This window comes from Pongo abelii, chromosome 5 (genome assembly GCF_028885655.2).
Source record: "Pongo abelii isolate AG06213 chromosome 5, NHGRI_mPonAbe1-v2.0_pri, whole genome shotgun sequence".
Lineage (NCBI taxonomy): Eukaryota > Metazoa > Chordata > Mammalia > Primates > Hominidae > Pongo > Pongo abelii.
Genome location: NC_071990.2, coordinates 46309465 through 46335765, shown reverse-complemented (window position 1 = coordinate 46335765; position 26301 = coordinate 46309465). Strand labels below are relative to the sequence as shown.

The 26301-nt window shown below is 39.3% G+C and overlaps 1 protein-coding gene across 1 annotated transcript in view; it reads left to right on the top strand.

Moving 5' to 3' along the window:
* Positions 1–15462: 15462 nt before the first annotated feature.
* The window catches only part of CLIC5 (chloride intracellular channel 5), a 185516-nt gene continuing 174677 nt past the window's right edge, over positions 15463–26301 (top strand). The window contains exon 1 of the mRNA XM_024248362.3: positions 15463–16002. Coding sequence (XP_024104130.1) covers positions 15463–16002 — 540 coding nt within the window. The remainder of the gene's footprint in view (positions 16003–26301) is intronic.

The window sequence follows — 26301 nt, the reverse complement described above, 5'->3', positions numbered from 1 at the left end:
ATTTACACTGAGATCTGTTTGGCACCAAAGTTTTTCTTACTCCATGTTGCATTTTGCTAAAACAATATGCAGTTCATTCTCCCTTCATCTTCATGACTTCTGTTAAACAATAAATACTTTACTAAAACCTTGATGGTTGCTTTTTCCAGTGCCATAATTCTGTAATTTGTCTTCTTTGTCTCCTACTTCTACCCACTCCCTACCCAAATGTAAACCAACACCAAAACAGAATTTAAATACGCATAGATCAATTGAGTATAATATCTATTAATATGGAAATTTACAGGAAAATCATACAAAATCTTAAGGCATCATGCAAAACATTAAATGAGCCCTTCCCTGCTGCAAGGATTAATTACCCTTTGTGCTTTGTAGAGTCACCATATTACAGCCTGGGAAGTGCATAGGGACAAGAATGAGAGAAGATGTTCCTATTTATTGCCTGATTTGTTGGGACAATCACTTGTTCAAACAAAATCCTCTGCCTTTTAAAAAGTCATTTGGCTCAACAATAAAGAAAGATATCTTTGAATCTTCTAAATCAACAAATGAGATTAGCTAGTATTTGAGTATTTACCATTTGAAAATATTTGCTGGTCTTGTATAAATGCTTAAATTTAATGTATACACATTATATAATGTTCTCTTTCTTTTTAAAAAATGTAAAGATGTACATGATTTCAATTTTTAAAATATAGATACTTATGGGTAGAAAAGGAATTAGAGAATGTTAACATAATTATCTTTGGGTAGTGGAAATGCAGACTATTTTTCTTATCTTTTTCTATAGTAAACATAAACTATCTTCATAATCAGAAAGAAATCTTCTTGATATAAAATATATACATCTTTGACACTACACAGGAATCCAAGAAGTTCAAAATGACAGCTGTGTATATATTTCAAGCTAAGTGTGTGTTTTTTGTGGAGTACTATAAAACTGAAGTATGAAGGGACAGATAATTTGGGGCATGTGTCCCCACACCAGTGAAATTATAGGAGTCAAGTGGTATTTCCAAAGCCTGCAGCACTTTCTTTATCTTTCCTGGATGGTTCAGAGTAACAATTTATATAATATATACTATATTGAGAAGTATATATTATACAGAGGGTCACACACACACACACACACACACACACAGAGAGAGAGAGAGAGAGAGAGAGATTACGCTGATAGAGATTGCTTTGGTTTTATAATATAGGACCAAACTTCCCAGATGTCTTTGGAGAAGAAAATCCCCAAATGATAAAATCCCAAAACCCTTCAAATCACAAAATAAAACTGTTAAAGATAGAGAAACCTAATTGAAAAGAACCTGGGGTGAGAAAGCTCAATGGACTTAAATTGGCCATAGCAGAAAGCACATTTCCTTTAGGCAGAATGATAGTGATGACAAATATGAAGCCCATTTATTCTTCATTAGTTATTTAATACACTTAGCATTAACACCAGTTCCCTCAAAACTCATCAAAATGTAGCATTGCCTTTATCTGCAACACCCTGACTCAGAGGATGCCCACTCTCTTTTTCCCTCTTTGAAGTTGGCTATCTGGGCTCCTCAGTATTTGGGTATCAGGTATCAGCAGGTTCATCTGCTTTGAGTTGTTTCTCTTCTACACTGGAGGTTCTAGAGAAGTGATAGAGAGCTACTAAAGTGGTCAGACGAGGATTTGGTCATGATGGAGTCAGCAGAGAGGGGATGAGAAGGGAGGAAACTAGACTCACCCTGAATAAGGAAGGACAGGGGCCAGGTGAAGGTCATTCCTCAAAGTCAGGTGCTGGGGTTGGGTCCCAGCCTAAGTAAGATGACAGTTCCAGGACAGAGCAGTAGGGGCAGGGAGAGGATGAAGCAGGGGAAGCCCTGCCTCAAAGCTTGAGGGCATTTAGTTCATCCTATCATATTGTTTTGGTGTAATGGTGGTGTTTGGGTGCTCAATTTCTTTATTAAGTTTATTTAAATAAACCTATCAAGCAAGATCGTTTCAGTGAAGAAGATTCCATCTGTCTCAGTTTTGCAATATTTAATGTCCCCTTTTGTGTTTTCCTTCCTCATCTCCTCTAAGTAATAAAACAACATAGATAACTTTTACCCAAGCTACTCTAGGACCTCTTCCAGATTGTATAATCTAAAATAGACAGCACTGAGGTGGGCCAACCAATGTAATGATGAGGCAAAATATGGATAACCATGTTCAATTTGAGAAGCAAGAAAGTATGGTGAAATTTGGGAGTCATATGCAAGTAAGCATTTATGAAGAGATGCCTATGATGAGCTAGAATGGCAGAGTCAGCATTGTGAAGAAGAAAATTCAGAAGGTTGTGAGATGAAGGTTATGAAAACCAAGGCCACTCAATGACTGGCTGTGAATGGCATTTGATGGAACTCTAAGGAGGAGAGAATGCCAGGAGAGGTAGATGGGAGAGGGGCATGTGCACAGTGACTGAAATGACTCAGCCAAACCATCTGACATTCTCAGGTGGCTTACATACAGTTCCTTCCCTGTGCCCATATCAAAATGTGGGATATCATGCTATGATGTGCAAGTGGACCAAGTTGCTCCAATAAGCAATACTGCCAGCTACTAGAAATGTTTTCTGTGAGCATCTGTCTTTGTCTGGAATCCAGCTGGAATTTAAATGGTTGTGGATTAAACTGCTATCTGTGTTATGTGGCTGCTCATTTTCAATATCATCCTATGAGCATAAAATTCAGATTTCTGATCTTAGCGTTCAAGGCCATCCACAGTCTAGCCCAGTACTGTCCTCTTCTCTACTTTTCCCACAATCCACACACTGCATCCAATCAGGATTACTCTCCATCATTAAGAATTCTCAACTCTGCATCATACTTCACAACTTAACTTCCCTCTTCTACTCCAATTGTCCACTCATCTATCACTTAAGACATTCATTTTCCCTGTTCCTCACCCCCAGCCTAAGGTAGCCTCTCCCTCTTTGAAAATCCTACAGTCTCAAATATCAGTCTCATTTATTTGTCACTAAATATGTCTCAGATTGTCAATTAAACTTTTCTTCCTGGAGCATTGTATCTTACACTCAATCAGATTATTTATTTACTTATTTATTTTGAGATAGGGATTTTGCTATGTTGCTCAGTCTGAAGTGCAGTGGCATGTTCGTAGCTCACTGCAACCTCCAACTCCTGGACTCAAACTATCCTCCTGCCTCAGCCTCCTCAGTAGCTGGGACTACAGGTTTGTGCCACCATGCCTAGCTAATTTACTTTTTAATAAAAAGGATCTTGCTGTGTTGCCTACACTAGTCTTGAGCTCCTGGCTTCCTGCTTCATCTTCCCAAAGTGTGGGGATTACAGATGTGAGCCACTGCACTCATATCAATAAGATGTTAAACTCTTGAAGTCACAGGATATATCTTACAGCCTTTTAAAATCATTTTTATATTCTCAGATCTCATATCTTTAGGTAGTTCCAGAATATTTGCTTATTCCTCCAAAAAAGACAAAAGAATTTATATTGTTACATAAGGGACACATTTTAATAGTAGTAGTAGCAATGAAGAGCCAGGCAGGCACTGCAGTAAGCTTGCTATCTACATTATTTAAGTAAATCCTTTAACAATGCAAACTATCATTTCCCATTTCACATGTAAGACAACTGAGAATGAGTAGAGAAGACAGGAGAAAAGAAGTAGATCTTCGCTGAAGAGAAGAAACAATTTTCTACCATTAGCAATTCATTCCATTGGGTTAGAGTTTGCATTCTTTGCAATGAAAAAATTACTAAGAGGATAACCAATAACAAAGGAATGAACTACTGTTGTAGATCCTAATCTTTTTGAGTGTGGCAGCTCCTGAGGGGAAAAGCAACAATGAGAGAAAGGAACATGGGGAGAAGAGGCGGAAAAGCAAGTGGAGGTACTAGGGAGATTAACTTGCCCTTCTTAAAACAACTCACTAGTTTTTCCCTGTCTGTAACAGTTTTCTTCTCTTCATGACTAACTTAGCCACCTCAGATCAGAAGGTCATGTTTTAAGTCACAGATTTACTAAATATAGCAAGACCCAACCAATCATTCCAGAACATGTAGGTATGTCCTCACTCTCTCTTTCTCTTCTAAGAGTCTATGGCTTGACGGTTTTTAGATGGGCTAGAAAGAACCAACATTAAACTCAAGTGAATATTCCTAGTAAAAGTCAACTTGAGCTCTGCAGGAGGTTTAGGCCTATGACTATTCTGATTCCTTTCACCTTGTACATAATGTTGAAAAGATTCCAAGCCCTTTTCAAATAGCCTTTCTGAACATGTCTTCATTTCCTGCTTCCCATCATCTGTAAACCGCTGATAAGAACAACTGTAAGGAGGGTTACCCAGGAGTGACAATGCCTATGGCCAGCTCCCGTGGCTTGAGGGGCTCTGGCCCTGCCTGTTTTCTCTGGGTGTGCAGGAATTCCCATGCTTTAAAGATCAAGCAATTCAGAGATTCTGCTTCTGTTTGGAAATTCATGGCCACTGGGTCTACAGTGTCCCAAAAGTCTCATCAGGTAGTTGCCAAATCTGAGCATAAATACAAGATGGACAGCATCATATTCATTAGAATTCTCTTCAGACAGAGTACTCTGCATGGTCTGAAGAAATTTGTGGAAAAGCCTGTTTGAAGAGGGAGGTGAGAAGAATCCTCCCTCCCTCAAACCAAATGTGAGTGGAGCTAGGCTGAAAAATAGTCTGTGGGAGAGACAGGAAGACTCGGTGGCTCCTCCGGACATGGAGGAAGGGAGAAAGGGGAGCATGGGAATCAGTGAAACGGTGCTACCTGATGTGACTACTTCCTGTGACCCCCAACATCTCCATTAAAGGTACTTCCCTCATGACATTTATGGATATAAGTGGTTTTCAAAAATAGAAGCAATTAAAAGGGTGGAATTTTGCATCTGAGTGATACATGGATGAACCCAAGTTTAGAGAAAAAAATGAGAAAGAAAACTGTAAAACTGAGAATTTTAAGGCACATTTACCCAAGTGTGTAAAAATTGGAGAGGTCTTAGATGAGGACGGGGTTATACAACTGATGCAAGATATCCTGAAAGCTTAGTAATTATATTTTATACCTATACCTATTTAGCCTTGGTGGTCAGGCTATTGCTGGCACTTTGGGCTTAATGCAAATTCCTCTGCCTGGCTTGTCCAACCTGACAGTTGTGTTCCAGAGAGTAGTGGGTTGGTTTTAAGTCTCATAACTTAATGAGAGTAACAAAAAATTTTGCTCCCAGAGGAGAAGGTCTTAGGCAACTGTTCATATAAGGCATTCCTTGCTCATGGGCTATAAAAATGATCCTTAAAATATTTTGCCTGAGTACCCATTAAAAGAATTTTTAGGAACCAATTTACTTCTTGGTATGTTTTTAAGTTGATATAATTATATGGAATTATTCAGTCTGTACCTTTTATATCTGGCATCTTTCACTCAACATAATATCTATGAGATTCATCCATTCTGTTGCCTACAACAGCAGTTGATTCCCTTTTTATTGCTGAGTGGTATTCATTATATGAATACACCACAGTTTGTTTATCCACTCTTCTCTTGCTGGAAGTTTCCACTTTTTTGAGATTATGAATCAAGTTTCTATCATCATTCTTATATAAGCCTTTACATTGACTTGACATTTTTATGGATAAATTTCTAAGATTTCCTGGAATTGCTGAGTCACAGGGTAGGTATATGTTTAACTGTGTAAGAAACTACCCCCAAAATTTGCAAAGTGGTTGGGCCATTTTACACTCCCACCATCATTGGATGATAGTTTCAGTTGCTCCACATCTTCACCAACACTTGGTACTCAGTCTTTTACTTTTAGCTCTTCTAGTGGTATGAAATAATCTCATTTTGGTGCATTTTCCTGATGACTAAAAATGTTGAGCTCTCTCAACATTATTGAGATATAATATATAAGTTATAAGCTCATATATTGTTTTGTGATGAAATGTCTAAGTTTTTTTGTGTATTTTTTTATTATACTTTAAGTTTTAGGGTACATGTGCACAATGTGCAGGTTAGTTACATATGTATACATGTGCCATGCTGGTGTGCTGCACCCATTAACTCGCCATTTAGCATTAGGTATATCTCCTAATGCTATCCCTCCCCCCTCCCCCCACCCCACAACAGTCCCCAGAGTGTGATGTTCCCCTTCCTGTGTCCACGTGTTCTCATTGTTCAATTCCCATCTATGAGTGAGAACATGCGGTGTTTGGTTTTTTGTCCTTGCAATAGTTTACTGAGAATGATGATTTCCAGTTTCATCCATGTCCCTACAAAGGACATGAACTCATCATTTTTTATGGCTGCATAGTATTCCATGGTGTATATGTGCCACATTTTCTTAATCCAGTCTATCATTGTTGGACATTTGGGTTGGTTCCAAGTCTTTGCTGTTGTGAATAGTGCCACAGTAAACATACGTGTGCATGTGTCTTTATAGCAGCATGATTTATAGTCCTTTGGGTATATACCCAGTAATGGGATGGCTGGGTCAACTGGTATTTCTAGTTCTAGATCCCTGAGGAATCGCCACACTGACTTCCACAATGGTTGAACTAGTTTACAGTCCCACCAACAGTGTAAAAGTGTTCCTATTTCCCCACATCCTCTCCACACCTGTTGTTTCCTGACTTTTTAATGATCACCATTCTAACTGGTGTGAGATGGTATCTCATTGTGGTTTTGATTTGCATTTCTCTGATGGCCACTGATGATGAGCATTTTTTCATGTGTCTTTTGGCTGCATAAATGTCTTCTTTTGAGAAGTGTCTGTTCATATCCTTCACCAACTTTTTGATGGGGTTGTTTGTTTTTTTCTTGTAAATTTGTTTGAGTTCATTGTAGATTCTGGATATTAGCCCTTTGTCAGATGAGTAGGTTGTGAAAATTTTCTCCCATTTTGTAGGTTGCCTGTTCACTCTGATGGTAGTTTCTTTTGCTGTGCAGAAGCTCTTTAGTTTAATTAGATCCCATTTGTCAATTTTGGCTTTTGTTGCCATTGCTTTTGGTGTTTTAGACATGAAGTCCTTGCCCATGCCTATGTCCTGAATGGTAATGCCTAGGTTTTCTTCTAGGGTTTTTATGGTTTTAGGTCTAACGTTTAAGTCTTTAATCCATCTTGAATTAATTTTTGTATAAGGTGTAAGGAAGGGATCCAGTTTCAGCTTTCTACATATGGCTAGCCAGTTTTCCCAGCACCATTTATTAAATAGGGAATCCTTTCCCCATTGCTTGTTTTTCTCAGGTTTGTCAAAGATCAGATAGTTGTAGATATGCAGCGTTATTTCTGGGGGCTCTGTTCTGTTCCATTGATCTATATCTCTGTTTTGGTACTAGTACCAGCTGTTTTGGTTACTGTAGCCTTGTAGTATAGGCGGCAGTGAGGCTGGGGGAGGGGCGCCCACCATTGCCCAGGCTCGCTTAGGTAAACAAAGCAGCAGGGAAGCTGGAACTTGGTGGAGCCCACCACAGCTCAAGGAGGCCTGCCTGCCTCTGTAGGCTCCACCTCTGGGGGCAGGGCACAGACAAACAAAAAGTCAGAAATAATCTCTGCAGACTTAAATATCTCTGTCTGACAGCTTTGAGGAGAGCAGTGGTTCTCCCAGCACGCAGCTGGAGATCTGAGAACGGGCAGACTGCCTCCTCAAGTGGGTCCCTGACCCCTGACCCCCGAGCAGCCTAACTGGGAGGCACCCCCCAGTAGGGGCAGACTGACACCTCACACGGCTGGGTACTCCTCTGAGACAATACTTCCAGAGGAATGATCAGACAGCAGCATTCGCAGATCACGAAAATCCACGGTTCTGCAGACACCGCTGCTGATACCCAGGCAAACAGGGTCTGGAGTGGACCTCTAGCAAACTCCAACAGACCTGCAGCTGAGGGTCCTGTCTGTTAGAAAGAAAACTAACAAACAGAAAGGACATCCACACCAAAAACCCACCTGTACAACACCATCATCAAAGACCAAAAGTAGTTAAAACCACAAAGATGGGGAAAAAACAGAGCAGAAAAACTGGAAACTCTAAAAAGCAGAGCGCCTCTCCTCCTCCAAAGGAACGCAGTTCCTCACCAGCAATGGAACAAAGCTGGACGGAGAATGACTTTGACAAGTTGAGAGAAGAAGGCTTCAGACAAACTACTCAGAGCTACAGGAGGAAATTCAAACCAAAGACAAAGAAGTTAAAAACTTTGAAAAAAATTTAGGCGAATGTATAACTAGAATAACCAATACAGAGAAGTGCTTAAAGGAGCTGATGGAGCTGAAAGCCAAGGCTCGAGAACTACGTGAAGAATGCAGAAGCCTCAGGAGCCAATGCGATCAACTGGAAGAAAGGGTATCAGTGATGGAAGACGCAATGAATGAAATGAAGCAAGAAGGGAAGTTTACAGAAAAAACAATAAAAAGAAACGAACAAAGCCTCCAAGAAATATGGGACTATGTGAAAAGACCAAATCCACGTCTGATTGGTGTACCTGACAGTGATGGGGAGAATGGAACCAAGTTGGAAAACACTCTGCAGGATACTATCCAGGAGAACTTCCCCAATCTAGCAAGGCAGGCCAACATTCAGATTCAGGAAATACAGAGAACACCACAAAGATACTCCTCGAGAAGAGCAACTCCAAGATGCATAATTGTCAGATTCACCAAAGTTGAAATGAAGGAAAAAATGTTAAGGGCAGCCAGAGAGAAAGGTTGGGTTACCCACAAAGGGAAGCCCATCAGACTAACAGCGGATCTCTCGGCAGAAACTCCACAAGCCGGAAGAGAGTGGGGGCCAATATTCAACATTCTTCAAGAAAAGAATTTTCAACCCAGAATTTCATATCCAGCCAAACTAAGCTTCATAAGTGAAGGAGAAATAAAATACTTTACAGACAAGCAAATGCTGAGAGATTTTGTCACCACCAGGCCTGCCCTAAAAGAGCTCCTGAAGGAAGCGCTAAACATGGAAAGGCACAGCCAGTACCAGCTGCTGCAAAATCATGCCAAAATGTAAAGACCATCGAGACTAGGAGGAAACTGCATCAACTAACGAGCAAAATAACCAGCTAATATCATAATGACAGGATCAAATTCACACATAACAATATTAACTTTAAATATAAATGGACTAAATGCTCCAATTAAAAGACACAGACTGGCAAATTGGATAGAGTCAAGACCCATCAGTGTGCTGTATTCAGGAAACCCATCTCACGTGCAGAGACACACATAGTCTCAAAATAAAAGGATGGAGGAAGATCTACCAAGCAAATGGAAAACAATAAAAGGCAGGGGTTGCAATCCTAGTCTCTGATAAAACAGACTTTAAACCAACAAAGATCAAAAGAGACAAAGAAGGCCATTACATAATGGTAAAGGGATCAATTCAACAAGAAGAGCTAACTATCCTAAATATATATGCACCCAATACAGGAGCACCAAGATTCATAAAGCAAGTCCTGTGTGACTTACAAAGAGACTTAGACTCCCACACAATAATAATGGGAGACTTTAACACCCCACTGTCAACATTAGACAGATCAACAAGACAGAAAGTTAACAAGGATACCCAGGAATTGAACTCAGCTCTGCACCAAGCGGACCTAATAGACATCTACAGAACTCTCCACCCCAATTCAACAGAATATACATTTTTTTCAGCATCACAGCACACCTATTCCAAAATTGACCACATAGTTGGAAGTAAAGCTCTCCTCAGCAAATGTAAAAGAACAGGAATTATAACAAACTGTCTCTGAGACCACAGTGCAATCAAACTAGAACTCAGGATTAAGAAACTCACTCAAAACCACTCAACTACATGGAAACTGAACAACCTGCTCCTGAGTGACTACTGGGTACGTAACGAAATGAAGGCAGAAATAAAGATGTTCTTTGAAACCAACGAGAACAAAGACACAACATACCAGAATCTCTGGGACACATTTAAAGCAGTGTGTAGTGGGAAATTTATAGCACTAAATGCCCACAAGAGAAAGCAGGAAAGATCCAAAATTGACACCCTAACATCACAATTAAAAGAACTGGAAAAGCAAGAGCAAACACATTCAAAAGCTAGCAGAAGGCAAGAAATAACTAAAATCAGAGCAGAACTGAAGGAAATAGAGACCAAAAAAACCCTTCGAAAAATTTTTGCGTATTTTTAAAAATACAAATTGTAAGATGGTAGATTTGGCCCAATATCATAATTATATTAAATGTTAATAAAATAAACATTCAAATCAAAAGACAGAGTTAGGCAGACTGGATTTAAAAATGTATATCTATCTAAAGCTTAGTTACAAAGACACATAAAAGTTGAAAGTAAAATCTTGGAAGTATGTATAAGATAAACCAAAAGAAAGCTGATAACAGAAAAAAGCAAAAAATTCTACCAGAGATAAAAAGAAACATTTTCCATTGGAAAAAAGTTCATCTACCAAAATGATATAACAATTCTAAATCTATGCATACCTAAAAACATAACCTCAAAAATATATAGAACTTAATAAGCTGAGAGAACTTAAATAAGAATTAGACAAATCCATAATTATGAGGGGAAATTTTTACTTTTTTCTTTCATTAAAAAATAGAATAAGCAGATGAAAAATCAGTAGAACAATAAAAGCATTAAATAACAGAAATTGACAAGCACAAACTAACTATAATCTATAGAACACTATACCTAATAATAGGGAAACACGTATTCTGTTCAAGTGCGCGTGGAGTATTTCCAAGATTGACCGTATGCTGGGCCATCAAGCAAGTCTCAAAACAACTTGAATAGATTAAAATAATGAAGATTATGTTCATTGACCACAGTGGAATTAAGCTAAAAATAAACAACAAAAAGATAACTAGAAAATCTTCAACTGTCTGGGAGTTAATCAATACACTTCTAAATAACCCATGAGGAAAGAGGGGAAAAAACTCAAAAGAAAATAGGAAGTGTTTTGAATTGGATGTTAATGAAACTAAGATATCATGATGAGGGATACAGCTAAAGCTGGGCTTAGAGAAAAATTCATAGTCTTAGATGCATAAATTAGAAAAGAAGAGGAGCTGAAGACCAATAATCAAAGTATCCATCACAATTATCTTGGGATTAAAAAAATCAAAGTAAAACAAAAGAGAGGAAGAAATGAAAATAATGAAAATAAGGGCCAAAGTTAATAAAATTGCAAAGAAATGCACAATAGAAACTACTAAGAAAGCCAAAAATCTCTTAAAAGATAAATTAAATTGATAAATTCCTAATAAGACTGATCAAGATAAAAAGAAAAGCTGCAAATCAGTGATTTTTAAAAAAGGATTATTTTAAAAAGGATTTGAAAGCGAAGACATAGAATCAACTGAAATGCCCATTAGTGGTAAACTGGATGAAGAGAATGTGGTACATATATACCATGGAATACTATGCAGCCACGTAAACAATAAGATCATGTCCTTTGCAGGAACATAGATGGAGCTGGAGGCCATTATCCTTAGCAAACTGGCACAGGAACAGAAAACCAAATACCACATGTTCTCACTTATAAGTAGGAGCCGAATGATGAGAACACATGGACACATAGAGGAGAACAGCACACGCTGGAGCTTATTAGAGGGTGGAGGGTGGGTGGAGGAAAAGGATCAGGAAAAATAACTAATGGGTAATAGGCTTAATACCCGGGTGATGAAATAATCTGTACAACAAACCCCCATGACACAAGTTTACTTACATAACAAACCTGCACATGTACGCTTGAACTTAAAGTTTAAAAAACCGGGTTTGAAAAGAAAGGGATATTGCCTCAGATCTTACAAACATCATGCATAAACGTAATATGAGAGTACTGTCTTAATTTAGTTCCGTGTGTAGACTTTCCTACTGAGAAGAAATTATACTTATTATACCAACTGATATTTAAGTCAATTTGGCAGTTATGTATTTGGGAGTTGATTAATAAATTGGCATTTCAGTTTTTTTTTTTTTTCTTTCTTGAGACAGGGTCTGGTTCTGTCACCCAGGCTGGAGAGCAATGGTGTGATGGCTCACTGCAATCTCCGCCTCCCGGGTTCCAGTGATTCTCCTGCCTCAGCCTCCTGAGTAGCTGGGATTACAGGCACCTGCCACAATGCCCAGCTAATTTTTTTTTTTTTTTTTTTTTTTTTTTTTTTAGTAGAGATGGGGTTTTACCATGTTGTCCAGGAGGGTCTCAAACTCCTGACCTCAAGTGATCCTTCCCACCTTGGCCTTCAAAGTGCTGGGATTACAGGCGTGAGCCACCACACCTGGCCCTTTCAGTTTTTAAACTGATGTTTTTGAGTTTAGTTAAAGTGACCCAGTTCTATAATGTTTAATAAACTCTAAGTGAACAAACAAAATTGCATCTTTGTATATGCAAAACAGAAGACCAGAGATTGGCCCCAAAGTTATCACTGTAGGTGTTTACAGTCTAGTAAAACATGGTAGGGCTATAACACTTCTACAGATAACACAGAAAGAAAACTGAGCCAGGAGTAAAAGGACATGAATGCTAGATACATCTTCTTTATTTAATTTATTTATCCAACAATTATTTAATAGGCAGCTATTACGTATCAGGTATCTGCTAGAATTTAGCTATATAGCAATGCAAAAAAATAGGCATGGGCCTTGTTCTCATGAAACGTAAGTACCCAATGAAGGATAAATATGTCAGCAATCATAAAAATTCATTCAACATATATATATAATATGTACCAGGCACTGTTCTAGGTACTTGAGATAATGATGAAAAAGTAGACAGAGATTTGTCCCCATAAAGGGTTTACATTCTAGTAGGATAAGACAGAAAAAAAAACCTCTAGACATAATAAATAAGTTATGTATGTATCTTATTAGAGGGTGATAAATATTATGGAAAAGAGGGAAAAGTCGGGTAAGGGTTTTTAGTAATGGAACAGGGATTAAGATAGGATTTGGGATGGGTTGTCATTTTAAACAGGACAGTCAGTGTAGTCTCATTGAGAAGGGGATATAAAAGCAAAAATTTATAGGAGTTAGGGGAATTGACTATGCAAATATCCAGGGAAAGTGTGTTCTGGTAGAGAGAATAGCCAATGTAAAATGTCTAATATGGGAATATCCAGGAGTGTTCCAGGTATAGAAACAAGGCTCAATTGTCTGGAGCTGGGTCGGCAAGGGGTAAAAAAACAGGTATAGGAGAGTGGGTGTGGATTATGTAGGGCCATGTGGGCCATTGTAAGGACTTTGGCTTTCACTGAGATAAATCGGGAGCCATTGTATTGAGCACAGAGCAATATGACCTGACTTACATTTTAACAGAATGACTTGTTTCTTATTACAACCTGTAACTGTAGATCATGATAGATGTGTTCTAAAATGGGATAAGACAGGGACCTAATCTGAAATATCTGTTTGATCTTGGGCCCTAAGCTTAGCCAACCTCAGCCCTGCCTCACTGAGTCATTGTGGTGAGGACTTGACAACATGCTGTATCCATATGCACATGCTGTATACTATTCTTTGTAATAATGCAGAATGAAACAGGATCCAGTGTTAGATTATGAGCTACACACTGCATTAGTAGTAAAAGCATGAGTTGCATTGTCGAAAGGAGTAGTGTCACCCCCCAAGGGGTGAGAATTGGTTCTTGGGAAGCAAAAAGAAAAAAAAGTTACTCTTTTAATGTACAAAACGCAGATGTATATACAATATGCAAACATATGTAGTATATCTGCAGCATTTTTATTTCATGGAGAAAATATCTGAAAAGGCTCCTTTGGGAGCAGGGAAGGGACAGTGTGTGATCATGAAAAAAATATTGGAAAATATTGAGTTAAGGAAGAGATTTAGTAGCAGAAACATCACTGAGCTGGAGGTTCAAAAACCACGGCTAAAGTCAGTTCCGCCGTTAAGTTTTTGTGTAAACTTGGACCATTCACTTCCACTTTCTAGGTTTAAATTTTTTTCAAATGTAAATAAAATGTTTGAATGATCTCTTAGGTTTTCACCAGCTCTAAAACTAGGAGGAAGATTTGAACTGGGATCCATTCAGTTAAAAACACCTGATTATAGAACCTATCGAAATGTGTAAGGTATTTGGACCCATTGAATGTCACTTTTCAATAAGATAAACGTCCAGTGTCAATAGCCTTTGAAGTCTCTGACCTCTTTTTCCTTACCCATTCTTTAAGCTAGAATTCTAGAAATGCTGCTCTAATTCCCAGTAGAAGATTCCTGGATACAATATTGAAGTCTAAGAGTACAGTGAAGTTTTGCCAACATGCCCATCAAATGTTCTGAAGCTTGTCAACTGGAGTTGCATTGCTTCACAGTTTTCACATGATTTCTAGACATTAAAGTCCCTTTACAACCTAGCTGGGTTGTCACTTCAAGGAGAAAGATGTATGTGGTGTGGCAAAGGGAAGCAGGAATTAGCAGGATAGAGTACCAGATTTAAAAAAATGGGGGGGTGGGCACACATATTCTCAGCATCTGTGGATGGCATCGACTGAACAGCCTTGTGAATAGAATTTTTTATTGCTTATCCAGACCTGGGCTTATTGCACTAAGAAAACTTTAAATAGTTTTTCCTTGGTTTTATTTTTATCTTCTGGGCCCTCCAGCTACATTTAAAAGCCCCTTTGAAGACAGAGAATGTGTCTTCTAACACTTTTGTTGTGCTCAACTCAGCATCCTGTATATGATAGGATTTTAGTGAATGTTTGTTGATGGTGATGATCATGCAGATTTAAGAGGGAAAAATAAAAATTAAAGCCATAAGTCTTTGAGTCCCTAATTTTGGGTGGTCTATACTGATGTGTCTATAGGCCAGAGCATTTATCTTCTTTTCCTTCTGCTGTTTAATCACCTAGTGGTGTTTACAGATAAGAAATGTAAATGGAATTCATTACCTAACCAGGGCATGTAATTCATTTATCATAGGGTATCAATAGGCAAATAATTGTTCTATGTGATAAATTCAGCAGTAAATAGATGAGAGGCCATTGTGAAGAATTGTAGCTCTCCAGTGAATCGCAGGGGTTCTTGAATGTTGTCAACATTTGGAGGCAGTTGGAGGAGGGAGCTCTATTGATGAAAAATGGCTACATATTCAAAATTTCAGTGTATACCGGGAAGATAATTCAATTCAATCTCTGGCTTACCCAAAGAATCTTGGAGTTACTGCCAATGGGGAAATCCCCAGGGTCTAATAAAAATATCTTTAGGAGTGAAGGAGTTAACTGAGTGTGTAAGCTTTATCTTCTGTCCAATGGACTTGTGGTTTGCTTATTAAAGTCTCCAGTAAATGATTGTTAGAGACTTGTCATTGATAGCAGTTGCTAGTTGCTGCCTTTTAAGACCCTGTTGATTCCTCTGCAAGGTGGTGCAGCATCCTCTGTCCCTTCATTCATTTCAGATCTACTCAGGTCTCCCTGTAAAAGGATCTCTCGGATCAATAAGCATGAATGACGAAGACTACAGCACCATCTATGACACAATCCAAAACGAGAGGATGTATGAGGTTCCAGACCAGCCAGAAGAAAATGAAAGTCCCCATTATGATGATGTCCATGAGTACTTAAGGCCAGAAAATGATTTATATGCCACTCAGCTGAATACCCATGAGTATGATTTTGTGTCAGTCTATACCATTAAGGGTGAAGAGACCAGCTTGGCCTCTGCCCAGTCAGAAGACAGAGGCTACCTCCTGCCTGATGAGATATACTCTGAGCTCCAGGAGGCTCATCCAGGTGAGCCCCAGGAGGACAGGGGCATCTCAATGGAAGGGTTATATTCATCAACCTGGGACCAGCAACTCTGCCCAGCGGAGCTCCGGGAGAACGGGAGTGTGATGAAGGAAGACCTGCCTTCTCCTTCAATCTTCACCATTCAGCACAGTAAGGCCTTCTCTACCAGCAAGTATTCCTGCTATTCTGATGCTGAAGGTTTGGAAGAAAAGGAAGGAGATCACATGAACCCTGAGATTTACCTCTTTGTGAAGGTAAGGTCTGCCTCTGACAGGCATACCCTGTGCATGCAGATATTGTGGCTGGTGTTTTATTTTTCTCTGAATGACCAGGGAAAGATTCACAATGCCATGGTCCTTGGATCTCAATACATATTCAAGAGTCGGAGGGACTAAATCAGTCATTAGAGTGTACTCAGCAGCTCTTCTCAAAATTAGAGGAATTGGAGGGTGCATTTAAAGCGTGTGTTTAATCACTGACTTTTACATACCATGGGCAAAGCATTTTTCAAAAGGGTTCACATGAGTGAGCCATAATTGCTGCCCAAATCCTTGCCGTTGTGACTGACATTAAGTACATTTTTCTGTCTGGTTAAATTTCCTTTGTCAACATGTTTAAAAGTGAAACCAAAGCTTGTGAAAGAAAGACCTTCTTGTGCTTCTAAGGTCACAGGTTTTTCAGATAGGTGGTCAATAAAGGCTATCTCTGTCACTAGCTTGCCCCTTTGGCACCAATATAACTAAAAATCTGATGAAGTCAAATGATTTCAGTAGTAGTAAGACACTAACTACCAGTGTTAATGTTTAATTCTTACAATATCTAAACAGAACCTTCGTGATCTTTGTATTAGGTGATAAAGTAATAAAGTTATGGTTATAAATATTATCAAAATGTAAAGTGTTTCAGATCTAAACAAATCATCTTTATTAATCAAGATGGCAGGCCTTTTTTCCCCAACATCTCCCCCACAATATTCATATTTATGTGATTTTTAGAAATGTTTTCACATTTATTAGTATAAATATATTAGTAAATGCTGCTCTTTCTTGCCAATAAAAATGATTATAAACCTACAGAAACCATAGTCCATACTCATTTCTCTCTTCCCTAGTTCCCAGTAACATTTCTGATGAAACACACTTTACTAATTTTGCCCTTTGTTGTCTTCTAATTTGTTCTTTTCTCTAATTGTTTTGTGTGTAAATCATGGATCACTTATCCTACTACAAGATCCTTTTAAAAATAATCTAGTATAGTGCTTGGTTCACACATACATACCAGACACACATTGCCTTGTACTCTGCTGAGCATTTGGGGGGAAATGGCTGTGCAAGACAAGACCCTTGCTCTTAAGTAATGAATAATATGGTGACAGAGACAGACTTGCACTCAATGTATTCTAATACAATATAGTAAGAGATGAAACAGAGGAGTGAGTGGAGTGTGTGGGTGTTCAGAGAAGGAGTGCTGAGATGTGTACTGAATTTGGAGCAGATCCACGGAGGAGGTGATGTTGGAACAGGTGCATTCACGCAGTTTTCTGACTTCCATATCCACATCATCACTGTCACACTGTGCAAACAAACTTTTTTTTTTTTTTTTTTGAGGCGGAGTCTCACTCTGTCACCCAGGCTGGAGTGCAATGGCATGATCTCAGCTCACTGCAGCTTTCACCTCCCAGGTTCAAATGATTCTCCTGCTTCAGCCTCCGGAGTAGCTGGGATACAGGCGTGTGCCACGTGGTCTGGCTAATTTTTGAATTTTTAGTAGAGATGGGGTTTCACCATGTTGGCCAGGCTGGTCTCAAACTCCTAACCTCAAGTGATCCACCCGCCTCGACCTCCCAAAGTGCTGGGATTACAGAGGTGAGCCATGGCTCCTGACCACAGACTTTTTTAAAGTGAGGACTAGATGTATTTTTTTTTTCTCATGGCAGAAGCATCCGTGCAACCTGTGACAGGCAAAGTGGGTCATCACCATGATCATCATCATTGTCATTATCATGGACCCATCTGACATTATTTCTAAATTTGGTTAAGTGTTTATCTCACTAGAAATTAACCTATGGCTGGTATTGAGCAAAAACAGAAGTAGTAGGAAAAAGAAATGTTGGTACTTCCTGGCAGTACCAGCAACAGGAGTTTCACTCTGCCACCCAGGCTGGAGTGCAGCTCACTGCAACCTCTGCCTCCCAAGTAGCTTAGATTGCAGGCATGCGCCACCATGCCCAGGTAATTTTTGTATTTTTAGTAGAGACGGGTTTTCACTATGTTGTTCAGGATGGTCTCGATTTCTTGACTTCAGTGATCCACCCACCTCGGCCTCCCAAAGTGCTGGGATTACAGGCATGAGCCACCGCGCCCGGCCATGTCTCCCAGGCACTTTGCATTGTAGTGGGAGAGACAACTGATAAACAAATAAACAAATAAATATAAAATAGGGCTAATGGTGAAAGTGCTATAAAACAGGATATGGGTGTATTAATTTCTTATTTCTGCTCTAACAAATTACCTAAAACTTAGTGGATTAAAACAATACAAATATTCTCTTACAGTTCTGGGGGTCAGAAGTCTGAAATGAGTCTTATGGGGCTAAACTCAAGGTGTCAGCAGAGCTGTTTTCCTTCTGGAGGCTCTGGGGAGAATTTGTTTCTTTCTCTTTTCCATCTTCTAGAAGCAGATCTCATTCCTCGCGCATGGCCCACATCACATCACCTCTTCTCTCCCTGTTTCCATCATCCCATTGCCTTCTTCCGACTCCTCTTGCATTTCTCTTGTAAGGAACTTTGCGATTAGATTGGACCCACAAGGATAATCTGGGATAATCTCCTCGTTTTAAAATTCTTAGTTGAATCACATTTGCAAGTCCCTTTGTCACATAAAGTAATCTGCAGCTTCTGGGAATTCGGACATGGCCATATGTGGCGGATGGAGAGTGACGGTAAGTAGGGGCGAGGCGGTGGTGTGGCTGCAGTGGGTGAGCCAGGGAGGCAAGGTGATAGGAGATGAGGCTGGAGAGGTGCAGAGGCACAGACCATGATCACAGCAGTCCTTAGGAGCCACCAGGGGAACCTCACTCACTCTGAGTGATAGAGGGAGGCATTGGGCGATTTTGGAAGCAACAGTATGGCCACCTTTTTTATAACAGGCTGTAGCTGGGAAGGGTAGACACAGTAACAGGGAAAAACAGTTTAGAGGCAACTGGCAAACTTCAGGCAAGAGATGAGGGTGCATTACTGTGACAGTAGTGGAGCATTGGGATTGTTTTGAAGGGAAAGCCCAAGCATTTTGTTGAAGAATTTGATGTGGGTGAAAAGAAAAATAAAGAGCCATGGTTGACTCTAGAGATTTTAGTGAGCTATGGACCCGTTCTCAGAAAATGTGCGATTGAGAAAGCTGATATTCACTAATGTGTCTGTATGTATGTATGTTAAAGAGAGAGGAAGGGTGGTGAGAGAGATGGAGAGAGAAAAAAGCATTCTAGTATTTTGTTTAATGCAAAGGAAGAAAGTATTCTGATAATGGTTATTGCAAAAGAAAATGGTACAAATAAACACCATTTGTCCTATATATAATTTATGTCATTTATTATGGAAGCAGAATACGTCTTAGAGCAGGTTTTTGTTTTTGCTTTTGTCTTGAGACAGGGTCTCACTCTGTTGCCCAAGCTGGAGGGCAATGGTGCAAACACAGCTCATTGCAGCCTCAATCTCCTGGGCTCAAGCCATTCTCCTGCCTCAGCCTCTAGAATAGCTGGGACCACAGGCGTGCACCACTATACCCATCTAATTAAATTTTTTGTTTGTTTGTAGAGACAGGGTTTTGCCACGTTGCCAGGGCTGTTCTTAAACTCCTGGGCTCAAGTGATTCTCCCACCTCAGCCTCCCAAAATGCTAGGATTAAAAGCAGAAGCCACTGTGCCCAGCTCCTAGAGCAGGTTTTGAAGTCTGGTTGCATGGATTTGAAACCTACTTTAGCAGATTAATTTCTCTCAGCCTCAATTTCCTCATTGATAAAATGGACATTGTGATACCTTCCTCATAGGGTTATTATAAAGATTAAATAAGATAATGCTTATAAGTTGCTTAATATAGTATCTGACATATGGTAAATGTCAATATATAGGAGCCTAAATTATTACTTATTGTGATAAATTGGAACCATTCAGGAAATAACATTTTATTTTAAGCATAGTGCTTTGCAGCAGGCATTCAGTAAATATCCTACTGAGTTTTTCAAACATGAGCAATACAATATTGTGGAAAGAGCAGTGGTTAGGGAATTCTAACACAACTTTGTCAATACTTTTGTATAAAATGTCCCTGGACCCAAGTTTCTTCATCCTTGAAAGGCAATCTTTCCTAGCTCTTACAGTCTTAGATTCCAAGGTGTATGGACCCAGCTCCTGGTCAGTGTGTACATGTGTATATGGCACCACTTATTATCCACTCTAAGATACTGCTCAACACTGACTATGGTTTCTAGATTTAGCTGTGGTTGGAAAAGTTGACATAAGAACAACACTCCTGTCCACACTCAGCTCACGTGAAGCCTGTCCCTTGGAAAGTGTCTGCAGCTTCAGAGCCTATCTCTGATAGAACACTTATAGGGCCCTCATGCGGGGATGTACAGGTTGTGCACTGAACAAGTTTAGGGGGCACTATTCACAGAAAATGTAAATGTCCTGTTGAAGTCAGGCAACAGAACAACTCTGGTTAATACTTTTTAGACTCATAGCCCGTAATTATTCTAAAGGAATTATTCACTATAATTTGGCTCAGCATAGTAAAGTGCTCCAGAATTGTCGTAATTACTATTATTGCCATAGCAGAGGTGCCTGATGTGGTTATAGGGGTCATGGTATTCAAAATGGGGCACTCAACATAATCCATGTGGTGTGAGAATACTATAATTAGTATGAAAAATAATAAGCAACACTTCTATTGAACTTTTATCTAACCAACTTAAATGTTAATATTTTATATATTTTACAATGAGCACAGTGTACTCTTACAGTAGTATATATATATAATTTGTAAGTGAGTAAATGTACATATATTTTGGGTAAATGTTTTATATTGATAGGGATATGCAATTTTAAAAAACATTACTGATTTGTAGGCTTTCCTCCCTTTTCTGCTATGATCTGTGGGCCTGGACCTCTTTCCTTGGCCAAGAGCTGATGAGAACAGATCCCCTTACTTCCTAGGTTCTTCCTGGATGTTTTCATAAGCAACACATTTAGTGCATTTGCCTTGGAGGCAAACAAAGCTTTATCATTGCAGGTGAGAAACTTATAAAATCCCCTTGAGGAAATGAGATAAATGAAGCTGGATTGGGATGTTGAGATGTGGCTCAAAGGACGTCCCAGACAGTGGGCTCAGCAGAAGCAAAGTCACAGCCAACACTCACATGTGTATGGCAAGGTCCACTTGGTTGAGTGGGTCAGAAGGCCCACGTAGGTGAAGAGCAGATGGCGAAGTTGAATAACTAAGAGTGCTGCCTTTCACTGCAAACTAAGGGGCTTGGATCTTATCCTGAGAGCAACCAAGAGTAATAGAATGTTCTGAGGAGGATACCATGAGCAAAACAATGTTGAAGATAGCAAGCAAATTAAAAAGAATTTCCACCTACCAGCTAGAACAGAACGAAACAGACATCATGCTTTGTTTCAAAGATTAGTTCAAGTATTTAGATAAAATATATCATGTGTCATTAACACTGTATCCTTTCAACTGATCATCTGGATGTGTCCACATATTTAAATCTGTGGCTTCATATAAACCAATTTTGGTGGAAAAAGCTAGCTGGTGTGATGCTGATTTATATATTATCTCCCTGTGTATCCAGCTACTTTATATTTTGTGAGGGTAAGGGGGAGATATATGGATTCAGCATATATCAAGGTTTTGTTTGTTATTTTAGTATAGTTTCCAGTTTAAAAAGTGTGTTTGCATGAGGTGAGATAGCCTGGCTGGACTTACTTAATTAGAGTGCTGGGAACACAATCAAGGCCCAGTTTTATTCAAAATGATTTTCTAGGTGCCCATATGAACTGCTTTGCTTTGTGAATCAATGCCATTAATCAAAGAGTCGCAGAATCTTAGCACTGTGCCAAGAATGTGGAAAGTCAGAGGAGTGAACCAACCTTCCTAAGGCTGCCTGCAAATCACTGGCAAGCTAGCACATTGGGCTGTCCATCCAGGGGATTTTTCTTTATATCGGCATTCCTAGCCTGGGAATATGTTCATATGTTCATGAATATGCTTCAGAAGGTTGAGAAACATTCTAGAACCCTATGCAAAAATATTTGTGCCAGATGATTTCAGGAGGGTCCATGAACTCTCAGAAATGTTAACTATCACTGTGATGCATTCCACTTTCCCTGCCTGGGTACTCACACCTTGTGTGCCCATGTGGGGGGGGGTAGGATATGCTATGGGGTGACACAAATCCTTTTCTTTCCTGTGGAGTCATCCACTTGCTGTAAGCCTTTTAGCGCCTTGAGGAACCATGGGAAGAAATCTTCATGAAAGAATAATAAAGAAGCATCACCAAATAATCATGTGAGAGTTATGTTAACTCTGAAAATGAAAGTGATGTGATACTCTGAAATACATAACCCCAAATTAGGGCACATATTTTTTTCTAAAGAATGTTTTGCAATTTTTCCCCCAAGAGACTACAACCTCAATGTCAATGCATCCACTACTAATCCCATCATCCTGGACAGCATCACCAATTGTACAAAATAAAACTTCTGAATAACTTGAATTTGCATTTCTCCTTTACTTTCAATAGTGCAATCGATTTCAACTCTGAAAATATTCTCTCCTCTTCATCTTGGCCACTACTGATCTGTGTCATCTTGACCACAGCTGTTTAACTGGTCACTCTGCCTCTAGAGTCATCCATCTCCCAAGGACCCCCCCTTCCCCCACCTAGCCACAGGAATGATCCACGTTTTTTTTTTTCTTTTAAGTTCAGGGGTACAATAGCAGATTTGTTATATAGGTAAATTTGTGTTATGGGGGTTTGTTGTACAGATTATTTCATCACTCAGGTATTAAGCCTAGTCCCATTAGTTATTTTCCCTGATCCTCTCCCTCCTCCCACCCTCTACCCTCCGATAGGCCCCAGTGTGTGTTTTTCCCCTCTATTTGTCTGTGTGTTCTCATCATTTAGCTCCCACTTATGGGTGAGAACATGCGGTGTTTGGTTTTCGGTTCCTGCATTAGTTTGCTAAGGATAATGGCCTCCAGCTCTACCCATGTCACTGCAAAGAACATGATCTCGTTCTTTTTTTTATTTTATTTTATTATTATTATACTTTAAGTTTTAGGGTACATGTGCACAATGTGCAGGTTAGTTACATATGTATACATGTGCCAAGCTGATGTGCTGCACCCATTAACTCCTCATTTAGCATTAGGTATATCTCCTAATGCCATCCCTCCCCCCTTCCCCAACCCCACAACAGTCCCCAGAGTGTGATGTTCCCCTTCCTGTGTCCACATGTTCTCATTGTTCAATTCCCATCTATGAGTGAGAACATGTGGTGTTTGGTTTTTTGTCCTTGCGATAGTTTACTGAGAATGATGATTTCCAATTTCATCTATGTCCCTACAAAGGACATGAACTCATCATTTTTTATGGCCGCATAGTATTCCATGGTGTATATGTGCCACATTTTCTTAATCCAGTCTATCATTGTTGGACATATGGGTTGGTTCCAAGTCTTTGCTGTTGTGAATAGTGCCACAGTAAACATACGTGTGCATGTGTCTTTATAGCAGCATGATTTATAGTCCTTTGGGTATATACCCAGTAATGGGATGGCTGGGTCAAATGGTATTTCTAGTTCTAGATCCCTGAGGAATCTCCACATTGACTTCCACAATGGTTGAACTAGTTTACAGTCCCACCAACAGTGTAAAAGTGTTCCTATTTCTCCATATCCTCTCCAGCACCTGTTGTTTCCTGACTTTTTAATGATCACCATTCTAACTGGTGTGAGATGGTATCTCGTGGTTTTGATTTGCATTTCTCTGATGGCCAGTGATGGTGAGCATTTTTTCATGTGTTTCTTGGCTGCATAAATGTCTTCTTTTGAGAAGTGTCTGTTCATGTCCTTTGCCCAGTTTTTGATGGGGTTGTTTGTTTTTTTCTTGTAAATTTGTTTGAGTTCATTGTAGATTCTGGATATTAGCCCTTTGTCAGATGAGTAGGTTGCGAAAATTTTCTCCCATTTTGTAGGTTGCCTGTTCACTCTGATAGTAGTTTCTTTTGCTGTGCAGAAGCTCTTGAGTTTAATTAGATCCCATTTGTCAATTTTGGCTTTTGTTGCCATTGCTTTTGGTGTAATAGACATGAAGTCCTTGCCCATGCCTATGTCCTGAATGGTAATGCCTAGGTTTTCTTCTAGGGTTTTTATGGTTTTAGGTCTAACATTTAAATCTTTAATCCATCTTGAATTAATTTTTGTATAAGGTGTAAGGAAGGGATCCAGTTTCAACTTTCTACATATGGCTAGCCAGTTTTCCCAGCACCATTTATTAAATAGGGAATTCTTTCCCCATTGCTTGTTTTTCTCAGGTTTGTCAAAGATCAGATAGTTGTAGATATGCGGCATTATTTCTGGGGGCTCTGTTCTGTTCCATTGATCTATATCTCTGTTTTGGTACCAGTACCATGCTGTTTGGTTACTGTAGCCTTGTAGCATAGTTTGAACTCAGGTAGCGTGATGCCTCCAGCTTTGTTCTTTTGGCTTAGGATTGACTTGGCGATGTGGGCTCTTTTTTGGTTCCATATGAACTTTAAAGTAGTTTTTTTCCAATTCTGTGAAGAAAGTCATTGGTAGCTTGATGGGGATGGCATTGAATCTATAAATTACCTTGGGCAGTATGGCCATTTTCACAATATTGATTCTTCCTACCCATGAGCATGGAATGTTCTTCCATTTCTTTGTATCCTCTTTTATTTCATTGAGCAGTGGTTTGTAGTTCTCCTTTAAGAGGTCCTTCACTTGCCTTGTAAGTTGGATTCCTAGGTATTTTATTCTCTTTGAAGCAATTGTGAATGGGAGTTCACTGATGATTTGGCTCTCTGTTTGTCTGTTGTTGGTGTATAAGAATGCTTGTGATTTTTGTACATTGATTTTGTATCCTGAGACTTTGCTGAAGTTGCTTATCAGCTTAAGGAGATTTTGGGCTGAGACAATGGGGTTTTCTAGATATACAATCATGTCATCTGCAAACAGGGACAATTTGACTTCCTCTTTTCCTAATTGAATACCTTTTATTTCCTTCTCCTGCCTAATTGCCCTGGCCAGAACTTCCATCACTATGTTGAATAGGAGTGTTGAGAGAGGGCATCCCTGTCTTGTGCCAGTTTTCAAAGGGAATGCTTCCAGTTTTTGCCCATTCAGTATGATATTGGCTTTGGGTCTGTCATAAATATCTCTTATTATTTTTAGATACGTCCCATCAATACCTAATTTATTGAGAGTTTTTAGCATGAAGAGCTGTTGAATTTTGTCGAAGGACTTTTCTGCATCTTTTGAGATAATCATGTGGTTTTTGTCTTTGGTTCTGTTTATATGCTGGATTACATTTATTGATTTGCATATATTGAACCAGCCTTGCATCCCAGGGATGAAGCCCACTTGATCATGGTGGATAAGCTTTTTGATATGCTGCTGGATTTGGTTTGCCAGTATCATATTGAGGATTTTTGCATCAATGTCCATCAAGGATATTGGTCTAAAATTCTCTTTTTTGGTTGTGTCTCTGCCTGGCTTTGGTATCAGGATGATGCTGGCCTCATAAAATGAGTCAGGGAGGATTCCCTCTTTTTCTGTTGATTGGAATAGTTTCAGAAAGAATGGTACCAGTTCCTCCTTGTACCTCTGGTTGAATTCGGCTGTGAATCCATCTGGTCCTGGACTCTTTTTGGTTGGTAAGCTATTGATTATTCCCACAATTTCAGAGCCTGTTATTGATGTATTCAGAGATTCAACTTCTTCCTGGTTTAGCCTTGGGAGAGTGTATGTGTCGAGGAATTTATCCATTTCTTCTAGATTTTCTAGTTTATTTGCGTAGAGGTGTTTGTAGCATTCTCTGATGGTAGTTTGTATTTCTGTGGGAACTGTGGTGATATCCCCTTTATCATTTTTTATTGTGTCTATTTGATTCTTCTCTCTTCTTTATTAGTCTTGCTAGCAGTCTATCAATTATGTTGATCCTTTCAAAAAACCAGCTCCCGGATTCATTAATTTTTTAAAGGGTTTTTTTTGTCTTTATTTCCTTCAGTTCTGCTCGGATTTTAGTTATTTCTTGCCTTCTGCTAGCTTTTGAATGTGTTTGCTCTTGCTTTTCTAGTTCTTTTAATTGTGATGTTAGGGTGTCAATTTTGGATCTTTCCTGCTTTCTCTTGTGGGCATTTAGTGCTATAAATTTCCCTCTACACTCTGCTTTGAATGTGTCCCAGAGATTCTGGTATGTTGTGTCTTTGTTCTCGTTGGTTTCAAAGAGCAGCTTTATTTCTGCCTTCATT